General features: G+C 42.2%; 1 protein-coding gene and 1 pseudogene across 1 annotated transcript in view; both read left to right on the forward strand.

The window, feature by feature from the left end:
- The window catches only part of LOC121458940 (structural maintenance of chromosomes flexible hinge domain-containing protein 1), a 142,679-nt gene extending 131,668 nt beyond the window's left edge, over positions 1-11,011 (forward strand). Inside the window, exon 48 of the mRNA XM_041668368.1 lies at positions 10,167-11,011. Coding sequence (XP_041524302.1) covers positions 10,167-10,194 — 28 coding nt within the window. The 3' untranslated portion in view covers positions 10,195-11,011. The remainder of the gene's footprint in view (positions 1-10,166) is intronic.
- Positions 11,012-11,673: 662 nt separating this feature from the next.
- On the forward strand, positions 11,674-15,407 carry LOC121458773 (annotated as a pseudogene).
- Positions 15,408-27,007: the final 11,600 nt, after the last annotated feature.

The following is a 27,007-nucleotide window of genomic DNA, read 5'->3' on the forward strand; positions in this document are numbered from 1 at the left end:
TAAGTTCTCTGGGATTGTGGTTTGTAGGCTGGCTTTCTTTGCTTTCTGTTTAAAAACCACTTATGAGTGAGTACATGTGATAATTGTCTTTCTGTGTCTGGGTTACCTCACTCAAAATAATGTTTTCTAGCTCCTTCCATTTTCCTACAAAATTCAAGATGTTGTTATTTTTTCCTGGTGTGTAGTACTCCATTGTGTAAATGTACTACAGTTTTCTTATCCATTCTTTGGTTGAGGGGCATTTAGGTAGTTTCCAGGCTCTGGCTATGATAAACAAAGCTTCGATGAACATAGTTGAGCATATGTCCTTGTGGCATGATTAAGCATCCTTTGGATATATACATATACGTATACGTGTGTGTGTGTATATATATACATATATATATACATATATATACATACATACACATACATACATACATACATACATACCCAAAGTGGTATTACTGGGTCTTGAGCAAGGTTGTTTCCTAATTTTCTGAGAAATTGCCACACTGACATCAAAGGAGTTGTACCAGCTTGCATTCCCACCAGCAATACAGAAGTGTTCCCTTTTCCCCACAACCTCTCCAGCATAAGTTGTCATCAGTGTTTTTGATCTTGGCCATTCTTACAGATGTAAGGTGGAATCTCAGAGTTGTTTTGATTTGCATTTCTCTGATGACTAAGGATGTTGAATATTTCCTTAAGTGTCTTTCAGCCATCTTAGATTCCTCTGTTGAGAGTTCTCTATTTAGGTCTCTACTCTTTTTTTTTTTTTTTTTTGATTATGTGATCATTTGATGCTCAATTTCTTGAGTTCTTTGTATATTTTGGAGATCAGACCTCTGACTGATGTGAGGTTAGTGAAGATCTTTTCCCATTCTGTAGGCTGTTGTTTTGTCTTGTTGACCGTGTCCTTTGCTTTACAGAAGCTTTTCAGTTTCAGGAGGTTCCATTTATTGTTTCTTTCAGTGTCTGTGCTGCTGGGGTTATATTTAGGAAGCGGTTCCCTGTTCCAATGCATTCAAGTGTACTTCCCACTTTCTCTTCTATAAGGTTCAGTGTGGCTGGCTCTATGTTGAGGTCTCTGATCCATTTGAACTTGAGTTTTGTGCATGGTGATAGATATGGGTCTATTTTCATTATTCTATATGTTGATATCCATTTATGCCAGCACCACTTGTTAAATATGCTTTCTTTTTTCCATTTGATATTTTTTTGCTTTTTTTTTTATCAAAGACCAGGTCTTCCAAGATGTGTGGATTGATATCCGGGTCTTCTATCTGGTTCCATTGGTCCTCCTGTCTATTCTTATGCCAATACCAGGCTGTTTTCAGTACTGTAGCTCTGTAGTAGAGTTTGAAGTCAGGGATTGTGATGCCTTCAGAAGTTCCTTTGTTGTACAGGATTGTTTTGGCTATCCTGGGTTTTTCGCTTTTCCATATGAAGTTGAATACTGTTCTTTCGAGGTCTTTTAAGAATTTTGCTTGGATTTTGATAGGCATTGCATTGAACAAAGCTGATCTTTCAGTGGTGTTTTTCAGCTTAGTGGTGTTACAGTTCTGGGCAAATCGTCATTGTGGGATTCCATTCTTTTGGAAACTTCAGAGTCACTGTTAAGTGTGGGCATAGTTCACCACAGAAAACTGATAGAGACTCAAACCCGAAATCATGTACAGAAAGGTAGATAAAGCCTTTTTCTAGAATTAGTATTCTATATATGACCATTAATTTCATGTCTATGCTATATGACCATTAATTTCATGTCTATGCTATATGACCATTAATATCATGACAAATAGTTTGAGAAATCAACTTTGAGAAATTAGTTATACCTTAAGGAAGGCTGTTGCAGAGTCAACATAAAACCAAAGGATTATGAGATTAATGGAAATAAATGTTCTTAAATTTTCTTTCTTCTATCCCATATCAGGTGGCTCTTCTGACATGAGACAGAGATTTGGATTTCACTTTAATAAGCATGCTTGGGTGTAGAGAAGGAGAGAGCCACACTTCAACCCCAAAGCCAGCTTTAATTTTTAATTGGACTTGGACTACAAAAAGACCATTTACATTGTATGTCTGTAGAGAACAGCAGAAATAAGTATTTGGGAAGATTTTTGAAATTTTGTCTGGTTTGAAATGTGATATACCAATAGATCAACTTACTCTTTTTTTTTTGGAATATTTTTTTCTGGATGATTTGTCCTTTTTCTTAACATGTCTCATTTGTCCATCTTTGAATTACTTAGCTGGATGTCTTCAATTCTCCTGAAAAGGCAGAAACAAAACCCTTCCCTAACCCTAGTTTTGGGGAAGATCCCGTTTGGCAAGTTACGTCTGATGGAATGAAAAGCATTTGTTAGTTTTCTAGGCTAGTTCAGATTAAATGGCCATGCTGCTTGGTGAACTGTCATCTCCTCTAATTAAGAGGTGTCTCTTGTTCAAATTGAATCTTTATCAATTTTGATGGTATCCATAGTTTTTCTTCTTGCAAAACCCCTTCCTCAATGAAACCCATGTCCTAGTTTCCATTCTGAGGTCAACATATCTTTAAGGTATACCGATTGATTTAATTTTGTAGTTTTTTTCTACTATCCAATGTCTCTCCACAGCTGTTGTACCTTTCTCATTAACATTTAGAAAATTCAAAGTTAATAAAGCATTATGCAGTCTATTTCTGTATGTCTTTGTTACCCCTTTCTGTTTATTTAACATATTCCTTAGAGTTTGATTTGATCCTTCTATAACTGTCTGCCCTGTAGGGTTTTGTGGTATACCTGTAACATGCTTTATATTATAATAAACAAAAAACTTTTATTTTCTTAGAGATATATGTTAGAACATTTTCTGTCTTTATTTGTACAGGTATACCCATGATGGCCATAACTTCTAGCAAATGTGTGATTACCAAAATCAGTCTTTTCCAAACTCAAAGCAATTGCCCACTGAAAACCTGAATATAGGTATCAATAGTGTGGTGTACATATTTTAGTTTTCCAAATTCTACAAAATGGAACACATCCATCTGCTATATTTCATTTCTTTGAGTACCCTTTGGGTTACTTCCTGCAGGTTGTGGTATTTGATTGTATAAAGAACAAATAGGACATTTGCTTATAATTTCCTTGGCTTGTTGTCATGTGATGGAGAAGTCTTTTTTAAAACCTTTGCTAGAGGACCTGGCAGACCCATATGGGATCAGAAGTGTGTTATGTATATGGGATGATTCCTAGTTCTGATTATTTCTTGTAATTAAATAAATGGTAAAGTCAATTCTTTATTATCTAGTATAGACGCAGAGGTATCAAAATGCAAAACAACTCTTTCTGCTTATTGTGATTTAGTAACTATGTTAAGAGGTTCCATAAAATCGATTAGTACCATGAGAATAGCATATAATATAGGAGAATTCCAAGCGCTGGTTGATTCTTCAGTATGCTGAGCATTTAGGTCCTCCCATACCTGCTTTTCTAAAGCCTGAAGTTTCTCTGTTATTAAATGCCTTTGTTCAACCCATAAAGGTTTTTCCATCAACCATTTTAAAGGTAGGGCTATTGTTGCCTTTGAAAGATCAACTGCATTTGTGACCTGGTTCCTGTATAGCCTGAAGGGTTGGTTCTTTATAATACATTCTAATATTTTCACCAGAAACCTATATTAATGTATGGTTTATTTCTGGGTTTGGGGGAATGTTAATCTGAGTATTTCATTGCTGTAACAAATCACGTCCCCAGAAATTCATTGCTATGTTAGCTACATATGGCTTTAATTTTTCTCTCTATTCTTCTGGCCCTATATATTCAACCCATCTCGCGCTCTCTTTTACCTGATTGGAGAGTTCCAATCCCTAAAAGCTGAACATTTACCTCCTGAAGAGGTCAATTTGGATGGCAGAATTCTGGTGCAATTATTGTTACATCTGCACCTGTTTCTACCAGACCATCAATGACAATGTCATTTATTTGTATTTTTTAATTTTGGTCTTTGTTCATTTATAGAAGTTTACCAAAATATTCACTTTATGGTTTTTCCTGAATTTTTTGTTCTCTCTTCTGTCATCCAGAGAAGTATGGTTTCCTACAATAGACATTAGGTTCTTTAATTGCTCTGGGAAGACTTGTCCAGGATGACAGGAAACAACTGAACTTGATTTGGTATAGGGGCCTTCAAGAGGCCCTTCAAGGAGTTTCCCAACAGCAAAGGGTTACCTTGAATGGTCTTGTTGATCTACATTCATTAGTCCATTGCCTGCCTATGTCACACCTGCTTAATCCGGAAGGGAGAGGCATTCTGTTTGGATTATGCTTAGAAATAACATCGTTTCTGGGAACACCCTGTTTACAGTCCCTTTTAAGATGACCTTGTTTGCTACAGTTGAAACCCTTGATATTTCAATTTTTCCTTAACCCTCTGGAAATCACCTCTCCTATCTAAGCATCATCATGGTCATGAGATTCAATATATCTCACATCCACTCTTCCAAGGCCACTGATCTTGCCTTTAAAGGCCTAATTATCCTTTTGCATTGAGAATTAGCATTTTAAAAGTCAGAGATTTAATTATTATTCTATCTAGCTTCTGATTTTGCTATCATTCTGTTTACTGATGTCAGTCTTTGTAAGAAATCTGTGAAGATTTCTTTGGGGCCCTGTATGACTTTAGTTAATGATTCAATCTTCTTTCCTTCAGTTCTGTCGCAAGCATTCAGAACTTCTGCACGGCACAAAGCCATGATTGCCTCTCTATATTAGACTAATCTTCTCCAAGAAGTTGATTTCGGGAGACTTCCATACCTCTAGTTCTACTCCATTATTCAGTGTTCTTAACTTCTTCTTTGAATCAGGTCCTCCATGGTAATTGTGGATCAGGCTCCAAGACTGCTGTAACCAAATCTCTCCAGTGTTGAGGGATAATTCTATTACAGGTTGACCATGAGTTTAACATCTGCTTCACAAAAGGTGAATGCATACTATATGAGACTATCACTTCCTTTAATCTCCTTAAAGCTAACATTGCCACAGGAGTCCATTCAGCTTTTACAGAGCCTCTATCATTTGGCAGTTTCTGTAAGGTTTCTGGATTTATGAAGGTTGGTTGTTTGAAAATCTTAAGCTGTTCCTCTCTATCTTTATGCTGCAACAATGCTGAAATTGGTTCTCCTTTAAATTCCTGTTTGGATTTGAATATGTCAGTGACCTGTTTTATCAAGTTTTTCTAAGGCCTGTATCTTGGCACGCATACCAAATAACTTTTTTGTTTTTTCAAGACAGGGTTTCTCTGGATCTTTGTAACCTATCCTGGAACTATCTCTTGATCTACCTGCCTCTGCCTCCCAGGTGCTGGGATTAAAGGCATGTGCTACCACCACTTGGCCCCAAACAACTTTTTAAGAGATAACAAGAATTATCAAAATGACAGCAAGGATTATCAAAATGATAATTAATAGTATGTCAATCCCAGTTGATTATCCCAAATTTAATTGTTCCATTTTAAAGATATGCATTATGTAATCATACAAAGACCTAACTTTCTCTGTTGTAATGTGTTTTCCATTCTTTAGTGTGTATGTGGAGGGGGGGAAACTCTTTAATTCCTTAATAACTTTAAGAGTTCCCAATTTTCTCACCAGAGGCCAGTCCAGAATACTATTAAATGAGAGATCCTTATCTGATTTTCCCCACAAGAAGATTTTACAATAATCTAGAAGAGATAAGGTTTAAAATTGTTTACTAGTTGTTAGTAGTCATAGTTAGAATAATAGTGTATTACCTTCAACCAAAGTCATACATGAATAAAAATTAAAGGTTTAGACTTACAGTGTACTAAGTAGCATAAGCCACATATGTATCTAAAATACTGTTTAAACTTGTAAACATTGTAAAGAAAATTTTAGTTTTTGAGGTCTCACTATGTAGACAAGGCTGTCCTATAACTTAACTGTGCAGACCATGCTGTCTGCAAACTCACAGAGATCTCGCCCACCTTTGCCCCATATGCTGGAATTAAAGGCATGCCACCACCATGCCTTGATTCAGTGTTAAAATTATTAATGAACTATTTACATTTTGTTTTCATGCAAAGTCTTTTGAAATTCACAGGCTACCTAATCTGAGCTACAACTGATTACATTGCAAGTACAGCTTCTATGTTGAGCAGTAGAGCTCTAGAAGGAGCTTACAGTACTGAGTCATGGGCTTGTGCGTCTTTCCCACTTCATCCCTGAGATGCAGCCTTTAAGTGTCATCCTATTGTGGCCTCCCTTTTTTAAGTTTTATTGAATTTTTATGTGTATGAGTGACCTTGCCTGCATACCTGTGTGTATGTGCACCACATGGTTGCCTGGTTACCCTCAGAGACCCAAAGAGAAAGTCAGATGCCCTGGGATTAGAGTTTACAGATGGCTGTGAGCCACCACAGGGTACTGGGAACAAAACCCAGGTCCTCTGCAAATAACAGCACATTTTTTTAAACATTGATCCTACTCTCTAGCCTCTCCTTTTTTTTAAAATGACCTTCTGGGGCTGAAGAGACGCCTCAGCAGTTAAGAGCCCTTGTTCTTATAAAGAACCCATGTGGCAGCTCACAACATTCTGTGGCTCCAGCTCCTGGAGATCCAGTGTCTGCTGTCCTCCACAGCCACCATGTATGCACATGAGGACACATACATACATGTAAACAGATGAAATAACAGTGGACTCTGTCTTTAACAGCTTTAGATAGAGCTAAGCAGATTTTGTCAGCTGAGTGATCGTGATGTCATGACCTCTACATAGGCCATCGGTCCCAAACATCAGATGGAAATAAATCTCTGTGCTCTGTCATTCTTAAAGTCGTTCTAAATTTTATTCTGTTTGTTACTTAGACTTCCTGTATGCTGATTTTTTCTGGCTTTTAGTTGTCTCTTTTGTTTCTTTCACTGTATATCTTTTTTTTTTCATTTATTTATTTATTATGGATACAATATTCTGTCAGTGTGTATGTCTGCAGACCAGAAGAGGGCACCAGACCCCATTACAGATGAGTTGTGAGCCACCATGTGGTTGCCGGGAATTGAACTCAGGACCTTTGGAAGAGCAGGCAATGCTCTTAACCGCTGAGCCATCTCTCCAGCCCTTTCACTGTATATCTTGATCACATCATATTCCTCCCAAGCTAGTGCTAGTAGCTGTGGGCTTCCTGCCATGCTGTATCTTGGGAAGATTACTCCTGGGTTGAATGTCTTGGTTCTGGGTTTATCTGTCATAACTTCCTTAGGAAAAAATGTGCCAAAAAAGAGTGAATCCCTTCCATGCCTGAAACTATCTTTATACTGCCTAAATTCAAGGAAAGCTTCCTGAAAGTAACAGCACGAGAGGCAAGGGGGGAATATTCTAGAGGCCAGGGATCAGAAAGTAGCTTAGGAATGGGAAAGAGTTTGACAGAGCTCCCCACAAAAGTGGTCCAGCCACGAGGGATAACGGGAAGAGGCTGAGAAGACGGAGCAGCAGCTGGACGGCACTGGTGACGCTGGGATAGCTTGTTCTCTGTCTCGTGCGTAAGTGGGCGGGGCCGCCAGTTAGATAGCCGTGTGGTGCCCCGGTGCAGCTGTCTGATGTTTCTTCTAGAAACCAGCTGTTGGTGATTGACTCTTCACCACAGTGAAAGCCAAGCCGCAGCCCCGCCACCCTGCTCTGCCTGTGTCGCTTCCAGTTCTCACCCAGAAGCTACTGAGTGGGGAAACAATTTGGTTTTTATGGCAGCAGACGAAGTCTAAGCCAGCAGCAGTCCTTTTTCTTAAGTGTAAATACAATCCAGAGTCACTATGGGAGAGAAGCCGACAACATGAGCAGAAAAATAACTCAAAAAACAGCCCCCATGATCATGCTGGGCAGTGGTGACGTGGCTTTAATCCCAGCACAGGTAGAGGCAGGAGGATCTCCATGAGTTCAAGGACAGGCTTTCGCCTACAGAGCGAGTTCCAGACAGCCAGGACTACCCAGAGAAACTCTGCCTTGAAAAACCAAAAGAAATTAAAACAACAACAACAACAACAAAACAAAACAGGATTACAAAGTAGGAGATAGGAATGACCAGGGTACCTTTATAGAAAGAGGTCACAGTAAAAGGACTAAAATCTAAAAACTTCAGTGATAAGTAGGGAAATATGAAGAGTTAGGAGACACCGAAAATTAATTCAGACTACTAGAAGCCCCGAAAGAAGAAAATGGCAAAGAAAAGGAAGTGTGTATGTGGTGTATAAAGTGGTTTCCCAGGGAGGAATGAAAGAACACAGACCCTTCGAGCACCCAGCACAGTGACTGATAGATACAAAGAGGCAGCACCGTGAATGTATATGATCTCAAGGGAAGATATAAATGCTTGCATCGAGAAAAACATTTTTAAAGAACTACATTTGCCAATATGGCCTTTAATATGTAGGAAGAAGCTCATATAGAAAATTAGCCGTCCTTGTTTAACGCAGTGGTGTTAGGGTTAAAGGCAGTGGTGGAAGCTCCTCCCTTTGCATCCTTTGTGTCTTTTGTTAAACAAGACACAAGGAAAAATTGTCTAAATGACTGATTAGTGACTTCGCATCCTGCCCTCAGCCTGTCCTTTCAATTTTTGTCAGTGTGAGAGTGTTTGAAGCTAAGTATTTAGAAATTCGTTTTGTTTCCTTGAACTCCATGGTTCGCTTATGGACGTCAGAGAGTGGTTTGCAGCTGTTCAGCTGCCTTCCACGGTGCCGAACCTGGGGACCAAGCTCAAGTTGTCATGTTACCTGCTGGCCCGAAATAGCCTTAACAGTATTCAAATAGCAGATTGGATTTGTGTATTTGTAAATTTTTTACTTGTTATGCTAATTTAACAAAAATCCCATATCATGTTTTGTCAGCCCCAGCATGTTATTGCCTGGAAAAATACACTTTATATTCTATGAAACATTACAGAACTATAACTTAACCATGGTATTTGAAGGTGTGTAGTGATATTTCATTTGTGTTTTAATAAATAAAACAACCTGAAGGTCAGAAAAGCAAAACAGTCAACCGCTGACTCTTAGCTCTACCTCAGTCTGAAATGACAATCCTGCCTCCAGGATCTCAGAATGAGACTTTGTGTGAGCGCTGTCTCCTCCCATTTTATAATCCTCCCTAGGGCTTGGATTAAAGGCGTGCACCACCCTGTTTCTGTGGCAAACTAGTGTGGCTACTGGGATTAAAGGGTGTGTCACCACTGCCTGGTCTGTAAGGCTGACCACTGCGGCTGTTTTACTCTCCTGATCCCCAGGCAAGCTTTATTTATTAAAATACAAATGGAATATCACTACAGAGGTGTCTGAGTTTAAAGGGTGTTAATGTGAAAGAACATGACTCCTAGTTTATACTTGAGATAGGGTTTCGTCATTCAGTAAAGGGCTTGGTGGTCAGGAGCACTTGTTCTTGAGAGCATGACATGATGGCTCACCATTGTCTGCAACTCCAGTTTCAGGGAATCAGACACCTCTCCTGATCTCTGTGATCCTGTGTGCATGTGATGCACACATGGAACTCAGGCATGCACGCTAAAACACAGAAATGCAGATACTTTTGTAATCATAAGTTAGCATTTTTTAAATGTTTACCTCTGTTTCGAGGCACTGTCATTAGAAAATTTGGTATTCAGTTGTATCTGCATAAAAACACATACATACCAAGGCACTCATTGTGTGCGTGAGAGCTGGGGTGGTCGGAGAGCAGCTGAGGCCGTTGGGCACTGAGGCCATGGCCTCACACACACGAGGCAAACCTCTCCGCACTCACCTGCATCCCCAGCCAGTTCTTGAACAGTCAGGTAGTAAATAATGTACAGTTTTTATCTCAGATTGTACTGCTCAGAGAACTGGAATTCAGATTGTTCATGTATCTATAGACATAGCACACACTACTGATTGTTTGCATGCATATAAATATGTGTGATTACTACATAATTAAAGATTGTATTAATTGTTTATACTAGGGATCAGAATTAGAGCATAATTCCGTGTGATATCTAAGCATTCTGAGATGATCAAGGAATTTAGGAGAGTAAGTCACTGGTATATAAATCATGGTTTTTGTTTTTCTGCTTCAGCCAGGATTGTAACTAAAGCAGATGCATGAAAGGAGGTGGGGAATAAAGACAGTGAGCTCACTAAGAGTACCTTGCTTCTTTATCTCTTTCAGAAGACCAAAAGGTGATGTACCAAACTGAGCGTTCCTGAAGATAGTAAAAGAATCCTAGCAAGAATTTCCTATTCCTCCAGATGGGCCTGGAAGCAGCTGTTCAGTGACAGAGTCCCATTGGGCTGTACAGATTTACTGGAACGAGTCCAGCCATCATGTCCTTTGGGTGTTAGCTTGCATCTTAGCCACAGATGGCCGAGCTGGCACGGAAGCATTTATCACCCTGAAGATGTGTAAACCTCCTGTTTCTCAGCGCAATCATGGCTGTATGAGAACTGTTTCTTAAAAATAACCTTTTTTATTGCTTCTTTGTGAACTTATTTAACAAACACATTTTGTCCTTTTGTGTAAGGAAAGTTCTAGAGCTAGATATTTAATTGTAAATATGTGTGGAAAGTTGAATCTGCATTAAAATGGAGGAAGTGCAGGGATCTGGGACTTTACATGGAAAATGAATAGAGAGTGATAAGAGAGCCTGAAGATTGTGTACTGGCTATGAGTAAGGTGCGCAATTTTTATAATATTTGAATTTATTAATACTAGAGCTATAGACTCAGCTTTAATTCTTCATTTACATTATTTTCTAATTTTTTACTGCTATTTTTAAGAGGTTAAAGAAAATATACATGAATGCAATAGGAGTTTGTTAGCAAGCTGTTGTATAAACATTTAATTGTGTATTAACCCAAACTAACATGCTGTGTGTGTCTCCGTAAGTTCAAGACTTTTGTTCTGTGATGTTATTTTGTAAGGAATACTTTTGGTACAGTTTTCTGTCCCAGGAAATGTATGTTTTTTAATACTTTTTGATTATGCAGCAAGGTTAATAAACAGTCATTTCTCCTCCCAAATTAGTGTTTTCCTTTATTTCTTCTGTATAAGCTACCTTAGTAAGAGGTATTGGCACAGCTCCTCTGTGTTGTTGGACTCAATATGTTGAAGAAAGAAATAAAACAGCAATAATAGAATCAGTTACCATGAAGACTGGCTTCCTGGCTGTGGAGGAGCACTCCTGTAATCCTAATACTTGATATTTGAAAGCCAGAAGATCAAGATCCAAGGCCAAGCTTGGATACATAGCAGTTCAAGGCTATGTGAGACCCTGTCTTAGAAGATCTGAAAATTTTCTAAAAATTCAGCTTGGTGTTTCTCTCTGTCATAGGGAGGAATGGCAGCCCCAGGCGTTTCTCTCTGGCATAGGGAGGAATGGGCAGCCCCAGGCGGATCAACGGGGGACTCACGTGCTTCCCCCTCTACAAACTAATTCCTGTTGGTCAGAAGCTTGGCAAAGGACAAGGCAACGCTGCTCTAGCTGAGGAGTCTCTGAATCTTTAAACTGTTGACAAGGGTTGGAGCGAGGGAATTTGAGAGAAAGCTTTAGTGAATGTGGGATGGATTATTTGTCAAGAGTAAGAGAGAAGCAGAAGAGAAAAATAATAGACATGTAGACCTTGAAGATGAAAAACTCAGGAAAGGAGTGAGAATGAAGAAGAGAAGAAAGGAAAGCATGACCGAAGAGATCCTTCCTGAACTCTGCATCCCAGATGACCGGAAGGACTCAGTAATGTGAGAAATACACATTTCCTCCACGCAGTTGTGCAGAGCTCGACACAAATACCAGTGACCAGAGAACTAATGAAAGACTTGAAAATGTCTGGAATGATTGTGGAAATTCAGCCAGCCTGGTGTTTGTACTCAAAGCCTTCAAAAGTAAACCTTGAGCCTCCAGGCCCACTTTAACCCTGAGCCACTTTCTTTTCTGTTTGTTTTTTTTTTTTCTTTTCCTGTCTGCTTCCCACCATGATAACCATGGACTAACCCTCTAAAATGTAAGCAAGACTGTTGTAGAATATTAGTTTTAAGATGTGTTACATTTGTTTATGCTGGGTTACATTTGTTTTAATGATGCAAAGATGGGTTGCATTCTTTTATGTTACATTTTTTATGAATCTGAAGCTATTATTTCTTTTCCTGATATTAGACACCTAATAGTCTAATTTATTAGGTGTCTAATAATTAATAGTCACTTTATTAGTCTAATAAAGAGCTGAAGGGCCAATAGTGAGGCAGGAGAAAGGAAGGCTGGGCTGGCAGGCAGAAATCTGGGAGGAGGAAAAGAAGGGGCAAGAGAGAACAAGGAGAGAAGGACCCTAGGGGCCAACCACACAGCCGCACAGCAGGCTACAGAGTAAGAAATAACAAAAGGTATACCGAAACAGAGAAAGGTAAAAGTGCAGAAGCAAAAGGTGGATGGGATAATTTGAGTTAAGGAAAGCAGGCTAGAAACAAGCCAAACTGAGACCGGGCATTTGTAAGAAAGACTAAGACTCTGTGTGTGATTTATTTGGGAGCTGGGTGGCAGTCCCCTTCTCGCCCCAGAAAAAAAAAAAGCCCAAAGAGTAAAAACCAGCATACACCTCCAATTAAATTCTTCCTTTTACAAGTTGCTTTGGTCCTGGTGTCTCTTCACAGCAGGAGAACAGCATCTAAGACAATAGGTGACGCAGAGAAGGCTGGCCCCTCTTTTCAATAGGAGGCAAGAACCTGTCACACACCAGAGGCAGGTGCCCCAGTGCTACCTAAACTTTTGATCCCACAGGCAACAAGATGTAGGCGCATGTCATCGCCTGGTCCACCCCACCTCCAGATTTCTTTCTCAGACATGGGGTGGGGGTGGCATCTGTTTCTCTAAGAGCCAGATGCTAAGTGTCTTAGACCTCAGGACAAAAAGAAGACTATGCAAAAAGAGAAAGGGGGTGCGTTTGGGGGGTTCTGGGATGGTGGACAGGAAGCTACACATGGGCCCCTCGCTGTTGGCTCTCAATTCTAGGCAGAAAGGACAGTGGACAGCGATAAACTCCCACCCCACAGAGGGTAACTGATAAAAATACTCATTTTTTTTGGCGCCATTAGAAGGATGGCTCTCACTTTGTGATGTCCTCTTAATGAAAGGACAGCCAAGGTCCCGGGAGGTCACCCTCCACAGCAACCGTGGACAGTGAGTTAATTGATAAAGGTCCAAGGAGGCCTTTATCACACAGGTTTAGATTGACTCCACTTGTTGACATTTGTTAAACAGTAGCTAAGGGGGAGAACATTCACCTGCCGTTCCCAGTACTTGAATGAATATCAAACTGGTTTATTCTTCTGTTTAAAGTTGGAATTTTCAACTTGCTTTCAAGTTAGCATGCCCAGGTCAGAATTCCACCCAAATTACGTACCACTTCCCTGGATTCCACTGTGTACTCTGAATGTCACTACCCACTCCACCCCCGCCCCACCCTCTCCATACCCCCACAGGCCTTGGAATTAATTGACCAGCAGTCGTTAGAGGTCTAATACCTCTCTGCTTTCTTTCCCTCTTTGAACCAATAAGTACCAAGAACGTGTAGAAATAATTTCCCTTCAACAAGCCTATGTTCAAGGTGGAGGAGGAGGTTAGATACTTAGGTGCTTGTCATTTAAGTGTGAAGACGGGAGTCCTGGTCCCCAGAACCCACATGGAATGTGGCACGGTAGTCCCCTGTAGTCACAGATTTAGGGGTTTGAATAAAATGGCTCACAGAGAGTGGCACTAATAGGTGTGGCCTTGTTGGAGTAGGCATTGCCTTGTAGGAAGTGTGTGACTGGAGGTGGGCTCTGAGGTTTCGTGCTCGAGAGGCCCTGCGTCACTTCCTGCTGCCTGCAGATCCGGATGTAGAACTCTCAGCTCCTTCTCCAGACCAAGTCTGCCTGCATGCTGCCCTGCTTCCTGCCATAATGATAATGGACTAAACCTCTGAACCTATAAACCAGCCCCAATTAAATGTTTTCCTTTATTGAGAGTTGCATGGTGTCTCTTCATAGCAGTAGAAACCCTTTAGGGAGGTGGAGACAGAACAAGACAAGCGTCACAGGACTGGAATGGCCTGGTGGTTAAGAGTACTCGCTCTTTAAGACCATCTGGATTTCATGCCCACCATCCACAGCAGGTGCCTCGTAACTGCCTGGAACTCAAGTCCCAGGGTGTCTGATGTCCTCTGACCTCTGTGGCCACTGCAAACCATACAAACTCATGCAGCCTCACATATATAGACATAAATAACAGTTTTTAGAAATATTCTTTCAAACCCATATTGAACTCGAGTTAGAAGATAAGAGTCTGGTCTCAAAACTGAGGCCCACGCTCCAAAGGAACCAGAACAGTTGAGAAAACTTTACTAGTGGTCTGAGCTTCACAACCACAGATGGTAGCTTAAGAGAGCGTTTTGAGAGATGGAGCACACAGACTGGTAGTGAGAGATCCCCAAACAAAACACTCCAGGGGCTTCGGTTTCCTGAGCCTTGAAGAGGTGGATGCTGCGGTGTGTGCTCAGCCACACAAGGTTGCTGGGCGTGTGGGGGAACCCGAGAGCCGTTTCTAGAGAAGATTCTGTAGAGCCTGGTGTCCATTCAACGGTGAAGAAAAGCTTTGTTGGTGGTGTTAAAGAAGATACAGACGAACATAACCTGAGAGACTTCTTGGAAAAGTGTGGCAAGATTGGAACCATAGAACTATGGAAGCCAGGCAGAGTGGGAAAAAGAGAGGATTTGCTTTTGTGACTTTTGATGATGTCACAGTTCATTGCATAACTGTGGAGTGCGAAGGGCTCCTTCTAAACGAGAGAGAGGTCGTGGAGGTGGATCAGGCAATTTTATGGGTCATGGAGGAAACTTTGGTGGAAGAGGAGGCTATGGTGGTGGAGGTGGTGGCAGCAGAGGTAGTTATGGAGGTGGCGATGATGGAGGTGATGGTGGCAGCTATGGCCGTGGTCCTGGTGACAGCAGTAGAGGAAGGAGGCTATGGTGGTGGAGGTGGTGGCAGCAGAGGTAGTTATGGAGGTGGCGATGATGGAGCTGATGGTGGCAGCTATGGCCGTGGTCCTGGTGACAGCAGTAGAGGAAGGAGGCTATGGTGGTGGTGGACCAGGCAATGGGAACCAAGGAGGTGGATATGGTGGTGGAGGATATGATGGTTACAATGAAGGAGGTAACTATGGTGGCGCTGGGAACTATAATGACTTTGGTAATTACAGTGGACAACCGGAAGGGGGCAGTTTGAGTGGAAGAAGCTCAGGCAGTCCCCGTGGTGGTGGCTATGGATCCGGTGCTGGAAGCGGTGCATATGGTAGCAGACAGTTTTCAAAAAGCAGCAGAAAAGGGCTGTGGATCTTAGCAGGAGAGAGAGCGAGGAGTTGCCAGGAAAGCCGCGGGTTACTTTGAGACAGTCGTCCTAAATGCCTTGGAGGAACTGTAACAATCCGCCACAGAAGGAGCGCCGATCTAGGCAGAAAAGCCCCTGCAGCTTGAGCAGGAGACCCTTGTTGCTCAGGACCGCCACAGCCACAGTCTGCAAAAAGTGCGGTTGTTGATTAATGCGAGGCAGTGTCGAGTAGATGTGCAATCCTGAGCACTTTCATCTGCTGTAGCTTTGTCTTTTCTCTCTCTCTTCATCACAACAGGTGCATTGCCCTGGAAACTGTGTTAGTAGTACTAGGAATAAAAAATTATGAAATTTTTCATTAAAAAAAATTTTTTTTTTTTCAAAAAAGATTAGTCACGTCGGTGAGCTCTTAGTTTAACTTCAGGATCTTACCTCAGCGAGCAAGATGGAAGGTGCTTGAAATTGACTCCCAACATTGACCCTGGGGCACTACACACATACACATTTACCCCCATGCACACCTACATATCTGCAAACATGCCTACACACACATGCATACCATACATATGCACGCGCACGTGCATACACACACACACACACACACACACACACCTGTCAAGGGAAAAGAAAAACAAAAGTTATCAGTATGTTCAAGGTCATGATAGATATGATTATTTGGTTTTGAGACAGGCTATCTCTGTGTAGCCCTGGCTGTCCTGGAACTCACTCTGTAGACCAGACTGGCCTCGAACTCACACAGATCCCCCTGCTTCTGCCTCCTGAGTGCTGAGATTAAAGGCGTGTGTCACTACCACCTCTGGGCTTGATTTATACATTTTTTTAAAAATATTTATTTATTTATTATGTATACAATATTCTGTCTGTATGCCTGAAGGCCAGAAGAGGGCGCCAGACCTCATTACAGATGGTTGTGAGCCACCATGTGGTTGCTGGGAATTGAACTCAGGACCTTTGGAAGAGCAGGCAATGCTCTTAACCACTGAGCCATCTCTCCAGCCCCTATACATTTTTTTTTTATTGACAACATTACACTTAAGAAAACCCTAATTTAGGGTACTGCAGATGCAACTTAGTGAAAGAAAGCTTGTTTAGCTGTGCAGAGCTGTTGGCTTGATCCCCTATAGTAAGCAAGAAGACAGGAGGACACAACCCTGCTGTTTGGGTCATGCCTATCATCCCAGCACGCTCGGGAGACAGGAAAGAGTGGTAAGTCACCCACCCTGAGCTACATATTAAGATCCAAGCTATTCTGGGCTATAAAGCAAGGCCTGGGTGGGGGATAGGACACTCCGTCCATAAACATCTGTCTTATCTGCTTAAACTTAATTGCTGGGTGGTGGTAGCACACGCTTTAATCCCAGCACTTCGGAGGCAGAGGCAGGCAGATCTCTATGAATTCGAGGCCAGCCTGGTCTGCAGAGCAGGTTCCAGGACAGGCAGGGCTGTTACACAGAGAAACCCTGTCTTGAAAAACAAACAAAAAGACTTTATTTATTTGCCTGTGTGTTTCCTTGCATGACTGCGTGTGCACCAAGCTTGTAGCAGCCTCCAAGGCTAGACTAGGGCACTGGATCTCCTGCAACTGGAGGCAGTTGTGAGCTACTGTGTAGGTGCTGGGAACCCAAACCCTGGTCCTCTGCAAGAGCAGTGAGTGCTCTTAACCACTGAGCCATGTTCCGGCCCTGATTTACCTGTTTAAATCCCCAGTAGCGACTGAACGGTCCTTTCAGGATTGAACAGTCTGGACCATGTTCTGAACCCCCTGTTGTAAAGCTCCTCCTATTTCTCCCAGGAATTGGGGCACCAGTGTGCCCCCAAACAGCGCTTTAGAGAGGAAGACCTCAGAATAGTGGAGAAACTAAACACTGTGTTTTTATATTTTGGAAAGTTGGGAGGAGATGAGAGTGTAATAGTAAACCAGGGTGCTTTCTTCTTTGACCCTCCATGGTGCCTGAATATTAAATGACGGTCTCACCTCCTATTTTCCATCAGTCAATAGCAATTAGAGACTTTTATGTGCCTAGAACAAATGCTTTTGTTGACTTAGTCTTCTTACGACACCAAGTGTCCTGAGATGCCAGTGGCGCCACAGCCAGACCGGACATTGAAGAGGAGCGCCGTGGCCCGGGGCTTAAAGCGCGGGAAAATGAGGCATCTCTGAGTATTTATTTGTAATCCGATTCAATGTAAGAAAACCGGCCAAGGAAAACCCATGTAAATATCCAGCGCCATGAAGAATTAAGTAAACAAGCCAGTCTCAGGGAACTGGGTTGATTTCTTGTAATGTTGGAGACAACGTCTTCTGATGAAGGCCAGGCTGGCCCTAAACCCACCATCCTGAGTCAGCTCTCTGAGGGCTGCGATCACAGTTGCGTGGCACCATACCTAGTCTACTCTTTCTTTAATAATATAAATACCAACCGTTCTCAGAATGAACTAGGCAGTCAGAGCACAGAAGAACTCTTGAGTGCAAAGATGAAGCTCACTGCAGCTCTGTCCTGATTTCTGATTTCACTGTTTACACCGACATGTAAGGATGCTTTAACCTTTAAAAAGGCAAGTGTTGGACAAACATCATGTGACTTTCGGTTCATTTCAGTTCTCTTTGAACGACCATAATATAATTTATTCTCAAATCCCAAGCGCTTTGAAAGATAAAAAGAGACACTAAAAATAATTAACAGTGTTAACAGATATTCAACAGCAGTGACCTCGGACTCACACAGGCAAATCAGGTCTCTGGTTATCCTATCTGTCTTAAGATAAGGAGAAAAACAGAGTGTTGTCCCCCACAGCTTTTCCAGTGACCTCAGCCTCACCTTTCCAACCCACCTCTGATAGCTTGTTACTGAGCTATGCCCCTTTATGGAGACATTTAATGCTGGCATCTGTACACACTTTCCTTAGGCTCATGAGCTACTCAGTTGTACCAAGCTGAGTTGCATTCTTCTCTTCCTGGCTACTTAAAGGCCATGTATTTCGGCTTAGCTAATCTTCACTACAACTGTAGGAGCTCGCGTAATCCCAGCCTGTTCCCAGTGCCTGCGATTCCAGCACTCAGGAGGAGAAAGCAGGAAGACTGAAAGAAAGCTCATGACCGGCATGGGAGCCGGAGCAGCGCTGACTCAGTGGTTAGGAGTTCTTTCTGTTGTTCAGCAACTCACAGCTGACTGTAACTCCTGCCCCAGGGCATCTGACATCCTTTCTGGCTTCTTTGGGCTCTTGCACAAGTGTGGCATATACTCTTCAGATACAAACATATACATTGTAAACAAAAATAAATCTTTCAAAAATGCTTTACAGTCGAGCATGGGATACATAGTAAGATACTATCTCAAAACAAACAAACAGAAACAACACACACAAGTTTTGGCTCTGAGTATTAGTGGGGGAGCTTCCCTAGTGTGGTCAAAACCCTGAGTTCAACCCACAACACCACAATAAATATTTTAAATGCCCATATACGTTAAGTGTATATGATCCCATTCATTATTTTTTTCTGCATTCCATCTGGACACTATGGTTGATTTAAAACAGGACCAAACTGCCGGGCGATGGTGGCGCACGCCTTTAATCCCAGCACTCGGGAGGCAGAGGCAGGCGGATCTCTGTGAGTTCGAGACCAGCCTGGTCTACAGAGCTAGTTCCAGGACGAGCTCCAAAGCCACAGAGAAACCCTGTCTCGAAAAACCAAAAAAAAAAAAAAAAAAAAAAAAAAACAGGACCAAACAGAAGAACAAATTGCTATAAGTTAAGGCTCTTGTACACTGTTAAGATTTGTCACTCATTGGTTTAATAAAATGTTGATTGGACAATAGCCAGACAGAAAGTATAGGCAGGGCAACCAGACTAAGAATTCTGGGACGAAGAAAGGCAGAGATGCAGTCACAAGTCAGACACAGAGGAAGTAAGATGAAAATGCTGCACTGAGAAAAGGAACCAAGCCATGTGGCTAAACATAGACAAGAATTATAGGTTAATTTAACTTGTAAGAGCTAGTTAACAATAACACTGAGCTAATAGGCCAAACAGTTTATAATCACTATAAGCCTCTGGGTGTTTCTTTGAGACTGAATGTCGGCCAGGACAGAAACTTCCGTCTACAAATGGCACCAAACATTTGGCAACTATAGCCACATAAAACCTGAGAGAGCTTGGGAAGGGATTCTAGACACAAAAGAACAGAGTTAAGCACAGTTTCTTGGTAGTGGCACTTGTCTCAGGTGGGCTCTGTTTGCTAAAGGCAAGCAGGGATTGAAACTCTTTTAAGAGAGGCTTCTTGACTCAGTGTTAGCAGCAAAACCTCACATCTCTTTTAAGAGGTCCTGCCACCAAATACTTAAATAGTGTTGGTTGTGGCATGGACCTAGAAACTCCATAGAGTTGTAGCAATAAACATGACTCCCATCTGTACCTCTGCCATGAAGCTGGACTCTCAGGAAGCTAAGGAATGGAGGGAAACCAGCCGCCAAAGCTGCTGCTTCAATCCTAGCCATGCCAGTTAGCAGATTCATGTGCTCAGAAAAAAAAAAAGATATACAGTAAAGACATATGCAGATGGAAAAGAAACCTATAAAGAGTTTACAGTGTGTTTAAAAATATACATAGGCCTTTCGAGAGAAAAGAAAAAGGATAGAGAAAGTCCTTAAGAAAAGAAATAGAGGGGCTGGAGAGATGGCTCAGAGGTTAAGAGCATTGCCTGCTCTTCCGTAGGTCCTGAGTTCAATTCCCAGCAACCACATGGTGGCTCACAACCATCTGTAATGAGGTCTGGTGCCCTCTTCTGGCCTGCAGGCATACACACAGACAGACAGAATATTGTATACATAATAAATAAATAAATATTTTTTTAAAAAAAGAAAAGAAATAGAGTAGCAGGCATGGTGGCACACACCTTTAATCCTAGCACTTAGAAGGCAGAGGCAGGTGAATCTCTGTGAGCTTGAGGCTAGCCTGGTCTACAGAATAAGCTCCAGGACAGACAAAGATACACAGAGAAACCCTGTCTCAAAAAATAAAAATAAAGGCAATAGAGTTTTTTTAAAAGCCACATAAAGATAGAAAATACACAGGGAGTCTGGATACTGCATGTTATTGTGTTGTCCTTGAATGGTCTGACTGCTGAGGAAGAGCAACACTGCTGAGAGACACTTGATTATAAATGCTGCTGGATTCATCCAATCTATATATTTTGAAAATGACTTCACTTCATAATTTAAAGATATGTTACTTTGGAGAAGAGGTTTTGCTTTTGTTTCCACAGGAAATGAGAGGCTGTGGATTCATTCTTGGTTAAGGAAAATAAGGTTTGATGGAGGAAGACCCCCTGAAAAGTCTCCAATGGGAATGGATGGCTCAGATGATCCAACACTTCAGAGCACCTCTGTTGCAGTTGCCTCCAATGGGAATGGATGGCCCAGATGATCCAACACTTCAGAGCACCTCTGTTGCAGTTTCTTCTGAGTCCTACATCCAGAACAGCTTCAAGACTGCTGGCTGAGATGATCCAGCCTCACAGAATTCTCCAGTCAGGACTTTTCCATAATCCTAAATTTCCTTTGGGCTCCCTTAAGATTATCAGCAATCCCAATCAGTAGAAAGTAGCCTAGAAAACTATGCCCACATTCTCCCACAAAATAGATTATGGATATTTGTCTTTGTTTAGCGTGTTTGTTATAAGTTGTTATAGATAATGATCAGGAAAAAAAGCTAAACAAAAAAAGATTAGATTCAGGGTCTTGTTTTGAAAAGAAAAAGGGGGAAATTCTGTGGGATAATGCTCTTCTACACTGTAAAGATTTGTCACTTGTATTGGTTTTATAAAACACTTACTGGCCAGTAGCCAGGCTGGAAGTATAGGCAGGGCAGCCAGAGTAGGAAAATCCTGGGAAGAGAAAAGGCAGAGAGATGCAATCACCAGTCAGACACAAAGAAAACAAGATGAACCTTACTAGACCTGGATGGAGGTGGGTGGTCCTTGGACTTCCCACAGGGCAGGGAACCCTGATTGCTCTTTGGGCTGACAAGAGAGGGGGACTTGATTGGGGGAGGGGGAGGGAAATGGGAGGCGGTGGCGGGGAAGAGACAGAAATCTTTAATAAATAAATAAAAAGAAAACAAGATGAGACTGCCAAACTGAGAAAAGGTACCAAGTCACATGGCTAAACATAGACAAGAATTATGGGTCAATTTAAGTTAATAAGAGCTAGTTAATAATAAGCCTGAGCTAATAAGACAAACAGTTCATAATTAATAAAATTATATTATATTATTGTGTGTTTCTTTGGGACTGGATGGTTCTGGGACCGGGAGGGCAGAAACATCCATCTACAGCAAATAAATCAACTTTGTCCCACTCTGGTCTTTCTTAATCAATACTCCACTCCTCAGAGCCTTGCTCTCCATTTCTCCAACAGAACCTGTATCGTTTTGTTCTTTACTATCCTATCATCTTCTGGTTAGGAGACCATGCCAATAAAGGGAAGAAGGAACTAGACAGTTTTGTTTTTTGTTTTCTTTTTAGTATCATGTTGCCTGGTGCAACAGCCAATGCACAAAACACCCTTCACAGTGTGTCTAAACACATATTTCAAGTGCGGCACCAAGAGCAGCCAGGGTCCCTGCGTGCCAGGCAAGTGCTCTACCAGCCCTAGGCAATTTCCTTACAAGCTGCTGCGTTTCCCCGCATTCCCTCACTGTCGTTGAAGTATGATGAGTCCTCATCACTTACAGACTTTCTCCTTGTGAACTTCATTACAGTAAAGTTTATTTGTAGCTTAAGAACATTCATTGCACCGGGTGGTGGTGGTGCATGCCTTTAATCTCAGCACTCGGGAGGCAGAGGCAGGCGGATCTCTGGGAGTTCGAGGCCAGCCTGGTCTACAAGAGCTAGTTCCAGGACAGGCACCAAAGCTACAGAGAAACCCTGTCTCGAAAAACCAAAAAAAAAAAAAAAAAAAAACCCAAAAAACAAGAACATTCATTGCATCCTAGGTCCTGGGGGCTGAGGTCTGTGCTGGTGGGGGCAGGGGCTGGAGGGCAAGAGGGAGTAGGGGGGTTGGTGTCTTGCACAGAGTGAATATGTGCTCTCCTAGGTAAATTTGGAGTCACCATTTTTGCACTTTTGTGCACTTTTTGCATAAAATTTGGACTTTGGAAACAAAACGAAGCATGTAAAATTATTTTCTATTACACTTGACTTTTATTTTTCTCCATCAATTCTGTGTTTTGCTAGTGGTGTCACTGTTTAAAATGGTTGCCAAGTATGGTGCCGAGTGCTCTCTGATGTTCTCAAGCACAAGAAGACTGTGCTGTGTCTTGTGGATGAAATACGTGTATCAGATCCACTCCATGCAGCCACAACGTAAAATGGTGTTGGCCCTGCGCTCACTACGTTATGAACCCACAGTCTATGCTGACTTAGATTTCTGTTGCTGTGATAGGGTACCCTGCCAAAGCAACTCCATGGATAAAATGTTTGTTTTGGTTCAATTTCAGAGGAATGGGTTCTTTCATGATGAGGAAGACATGGTAGAAGAAAGCAGAAAATGAAAGGAAATGGAGCCAGGTATACAGCTTCTAGGCAGCTTCACCTTCTAAAGGTTTCAAGGTGTTTCCAAACAGCGCCACCTGCTGGAAAGAAAGTGGTCAAACACCTGAGCCTATAAAGGACATTTCATGTTCGAATCACAAAATATATATCTTGTCAGCCATTCAGTGATGGTGCACTCCTTTAATCCTAGCACTCAGGAGGCAGAGGCAGGCAGATCGCTGTGAGTTCGAGGCTAGAGTTTCAGGAGAGACAGAGTAGTTGCACAGGGAAACCCTGCCTCAATAAAACAGTCTTTAGTAAGAAACAGGTTATGTATGTATGTATGTATGTATGTATGTATGTATGTATGTATTGTATGTATGTATGTATGTATGTATTGTATGTATGTATGTATGAACTGATCGTTAATTGACATATTGACAAGACATTGTATCTGGATATTTGTAGGAACCTAAGCCTGCATGTCTTCTAGGCACAAATGTTCAATATTTGCCAACTCAAGATAGCCGGAAATTTCATAGGTAAGTCATACAAAACATACTATTTAGCATTGCCCGGTCTGAAATAGTAGCGTTAATTTGTACATTAATATGACATGCTATTCTGAGCAGTGACAAGCCTCTACTAAAATATGATTTATTCCATAGTCAATAAACACATTACGCCCACTTAGAACATTTTGTTTATTTCTAGAACAGTCAAGGCCACTCTATAAATCAGTGATGTCTACAACATAGTTTGATGCAGCTCATATGTATGATGATGTCACTGCCCGACTTCTCCGTACAGTGATCCACTGGAGTCTCAGAAACAGCCCAAAAAGCCTGTTTTTGTCACTTCTTATGGTAGAAATGATGTATTTAGAATCACAATGCATTGAGAGTGATGGTGCATTGCCAGAGCCCAGGGGGCAGAAGTCAGAATGCTGAGGGTTTGAGGCCAGCGTGAGCCGGCATAACCGTGTCTCAACACACCCAAACATCAAACTGAACAAAACCAGAAATGGCATCTCACATGTGACATCTGGTATACAGGTATCTTTCCTAGGACAAAGAAGCATGGGACAGAGAGAGGCCATGAAATTAATAACTAATTTCCTTTTTAAAACAGGGTTTCTTTCTCTGTATGGCCTTGGTTGTCCTAGAACTTGCTCTGTAGAGCAGGCTAGCCTCAAACTCGCCTGCCTCTGCCTCCCCAGTGCTGAGATTAAAGGCGTGTGCCATCACCGCCTGGTTTACTAATTTCCTTTTTGAGGAAAAAGATATTTACTATTAAATGGCACAGTGTTCTGAGTTTATTTACAAAGGGCTATTAATTCTCCTAAACAGCTCATTAAATCACTCAAAAATAAATTCCTTTGCAATAATGAGCAGAAAGTCCATAAGCTGAGTGTTCCTTGGAGAGCAATGGGGAGTCAAGAGCCCAACTCGCTCACTCTCTCTCCCCGAAGCCCGTGGTGTGTGTGTCTTGAGTGTACATGTGTGCATGGTAGCCAGAGGTCATTATTAGGTGTCTTTCTCAATCAATCACTCCCCATCTTTTATTTATTTGGGACAGTGTCTCATTATATAACCCCATTGTACTCATTAGATAGACCAGGCCAGACTCAAACTCACAGAGATCCACCTGCCTCTGCCTCTTGAGTGCTGGTTTTAAAGGCATGCACCACCACTGCCCAGTAGTCTAGTTACTTTTTGAGGCAGTCAAAAAGTCAGTGAACCTTAAGCTCAGTGAGTCAGCTAGACCGACTGGCCAATAAGCCCCAAGGCTTCTTGTGTCTCTTTTTCCCCAGTGCTGACATAACAGGCCTGTGCTCCTGCTCCCTGTTTCTTGGGGGCTGGGGATCTGAACTCAGGTCCTCACGCTTGCACAGCCAACACTGTGCTGATTGAGACAACTCTCTCGTGCGCGCGTCGAAGAGTATGTACACACTTTCCATACCTCGTGTTTGCAAAGATGATTGGCTTTACCATTGGTTGACATAAAAAAAGAAAGAATGTTAAAGTCGCTAGACCTTGTCACATATATGCTCCACTGTCTGATGTGGTGATGCTGTTCTTGCTGTTCACTCTGGCTTTGCATATGATCGATCACGAATACAGAGGAGGAAAACTGAGGATGGAGACTTCACTTTGCAAAGTCAGTGAAGATGAATGGGATGCTAACTCCATTGCATGAACGACATATATCTTTCCTCTTTTCAGCTTCTCATGGCTTGACTTTCCCAGGGAACAGTGTAAATGACATGAGGACACACACCCCGAATCCATCTTTCAAAGTTTCTCCTTTGCTGTGTAGTCTTCAAGGACCTGTCTTCCCATCATTAGACGAGCAAAGCAAAGACATAGAAATGACACCATCAAGACGACCAAGAAATTCAGACAAAAAAACAAAACCAAACAATATTGAGTTCTAGCAAGCATAAAGAAACATCTGGGAGCCCAGGAGCTTGGAACTCTTAACCATATCTTATGTACAAATCAGTTCATCTCATTAAATGTCCCACGCTCTGATGACTGGGATGGGATGGGATGGGGTGGGATGGGGTGAGGAGTGTACCAGACTGGTGTTGTTGGAGTCATCCTCGTCCACCTTCTCCTCCCAGGCAGATGAGTGTCTGGGTTTGCTGGGGGGAGGTCTGGCAGGCTCTCTGCTTCCACAGACTGTTCCCAAACACGGACCCGATAAGTGTCTCATTTCATTTCATTTATTTAGGGATTTTTTTTTCTTCTTTCAAGACAGGGTTTCTCTAATGGCCCTGGCTGACCTGGGACTCACTTTGTAGAACAGGCTGGCCTCGAACTCACAGAGCTCCACCTGCCTCTGCCTCCTGAGTGTTGGGACTAACAGTGTGCACTAACACCATTCAGCTCCTTCCTTCCTTTCTCCCTTTCTCCTTTTCTCCCTTCCTTTCTTCCTCCCTCTCTCTCTCCCTCCCTCCCTCCCTCCTTTCCTTCCTTCCTTCTTTCTTTTGAGACAGGGTTTCTCTGTGTAGCCTTGGCTGTCCTGGAAGTATATGTTCTTGGACACCTTTAAAGAAAGCTGACTCTCCTCCCAGAATCCATCAGCTAACAGCAGCTCCTCGGCCGCTCTCTGCTGCAATGCTGGCTGGTGGGTTCATGCACCTCTTCCCGCTCCCTGCTGCACTGTTGGCTGGTTTCATCTTTGCAGATCTTGTACAGGCAGCCACAGCTGCTGTTCTGACGTCATGAGTTCAATGGTTCTGCCATGTCCAGAAGACACTGTTTTGCCCTGACTTTTGTTGACCTCTGACTCTCAGAATCTCTGTCCCCTCTTCTGATATAAGTGGCAAGCATCTTGTGTCATGACCAATATGTAAATGAAGAAATTGATTTTAAATTTTTTTTGAGGTGTTCTGGGTGGAACCCAGGGTCTTGTGCCTGCTATGGGGGTGTTCTACCACCACGTGAGACTCCTAGGCAAGAATGGGTTTGGCAAAGCTGTTTTATATTTTTAGAGCTGGGGAGGCAACTGGTGAAGTGCTTGCTTCAGACGGACGAGGCCCAACATCACTACTACAAAAGAAAATTCATGTTAGCTTTTGCTTTGGGTAAACTGATCATACCAAACAAAGGTGCAGGTTCCTATGGGGAGCTTTCCTCTTAAAGCTCAAGAGAAATTCAAACTCCATCCTGCTGTTACAGTAAACTGGCTTTTAAGCACTCAGAGTCATTGGCAGAAAGTTCCAGGACCCAAACTTGCAATATTCTGCCCACTATATTATGTTATGGCTTCTGCGGATGGTCTGCCTAAATGCTTTGTTTCTTAATGCGCTTAAAGCCTCCCTCCATACAAAGCTCTGTTTCTTGTGGAAGGTCCTCGACTCCTGAGTTTGTGGCATTCTCTTGTCCGACTGAAAGAAAATGGAAGCTGGCCCTTCAACCTATTGTGTGCTGAGTCTTCTTAGAGATGTCCTATGCTAGGTGTTCAGGGCCTCTGTCTAGAGAAACCTGAGTAATGAACACTGGCGTACTCACTGACTGTGAGCTTGGCTACTCACTCGCTCCAGGGCACAGGAATCGCCTGGAGCCTCTTGTGAAGATACGACCATGGCAGTTTGGATTT

The sequence above is a fragment of the Microtus oregoni genome, unplaced genomic scaffold (assembly GCF_018167655.1).
Source record: "Microtus oregoni isolate MIOR12 unplaced genomic scaffold, Mior012 000018F_ref0000195, whole genome shotgun sequence".
Classification (NCBI taxonomy): domain Eukaryota; kingdom Metazoa; phylum Chordata; class Mammalia; order Rodentia; family Cricetidae; genus Microtus; species Microtus oregoni.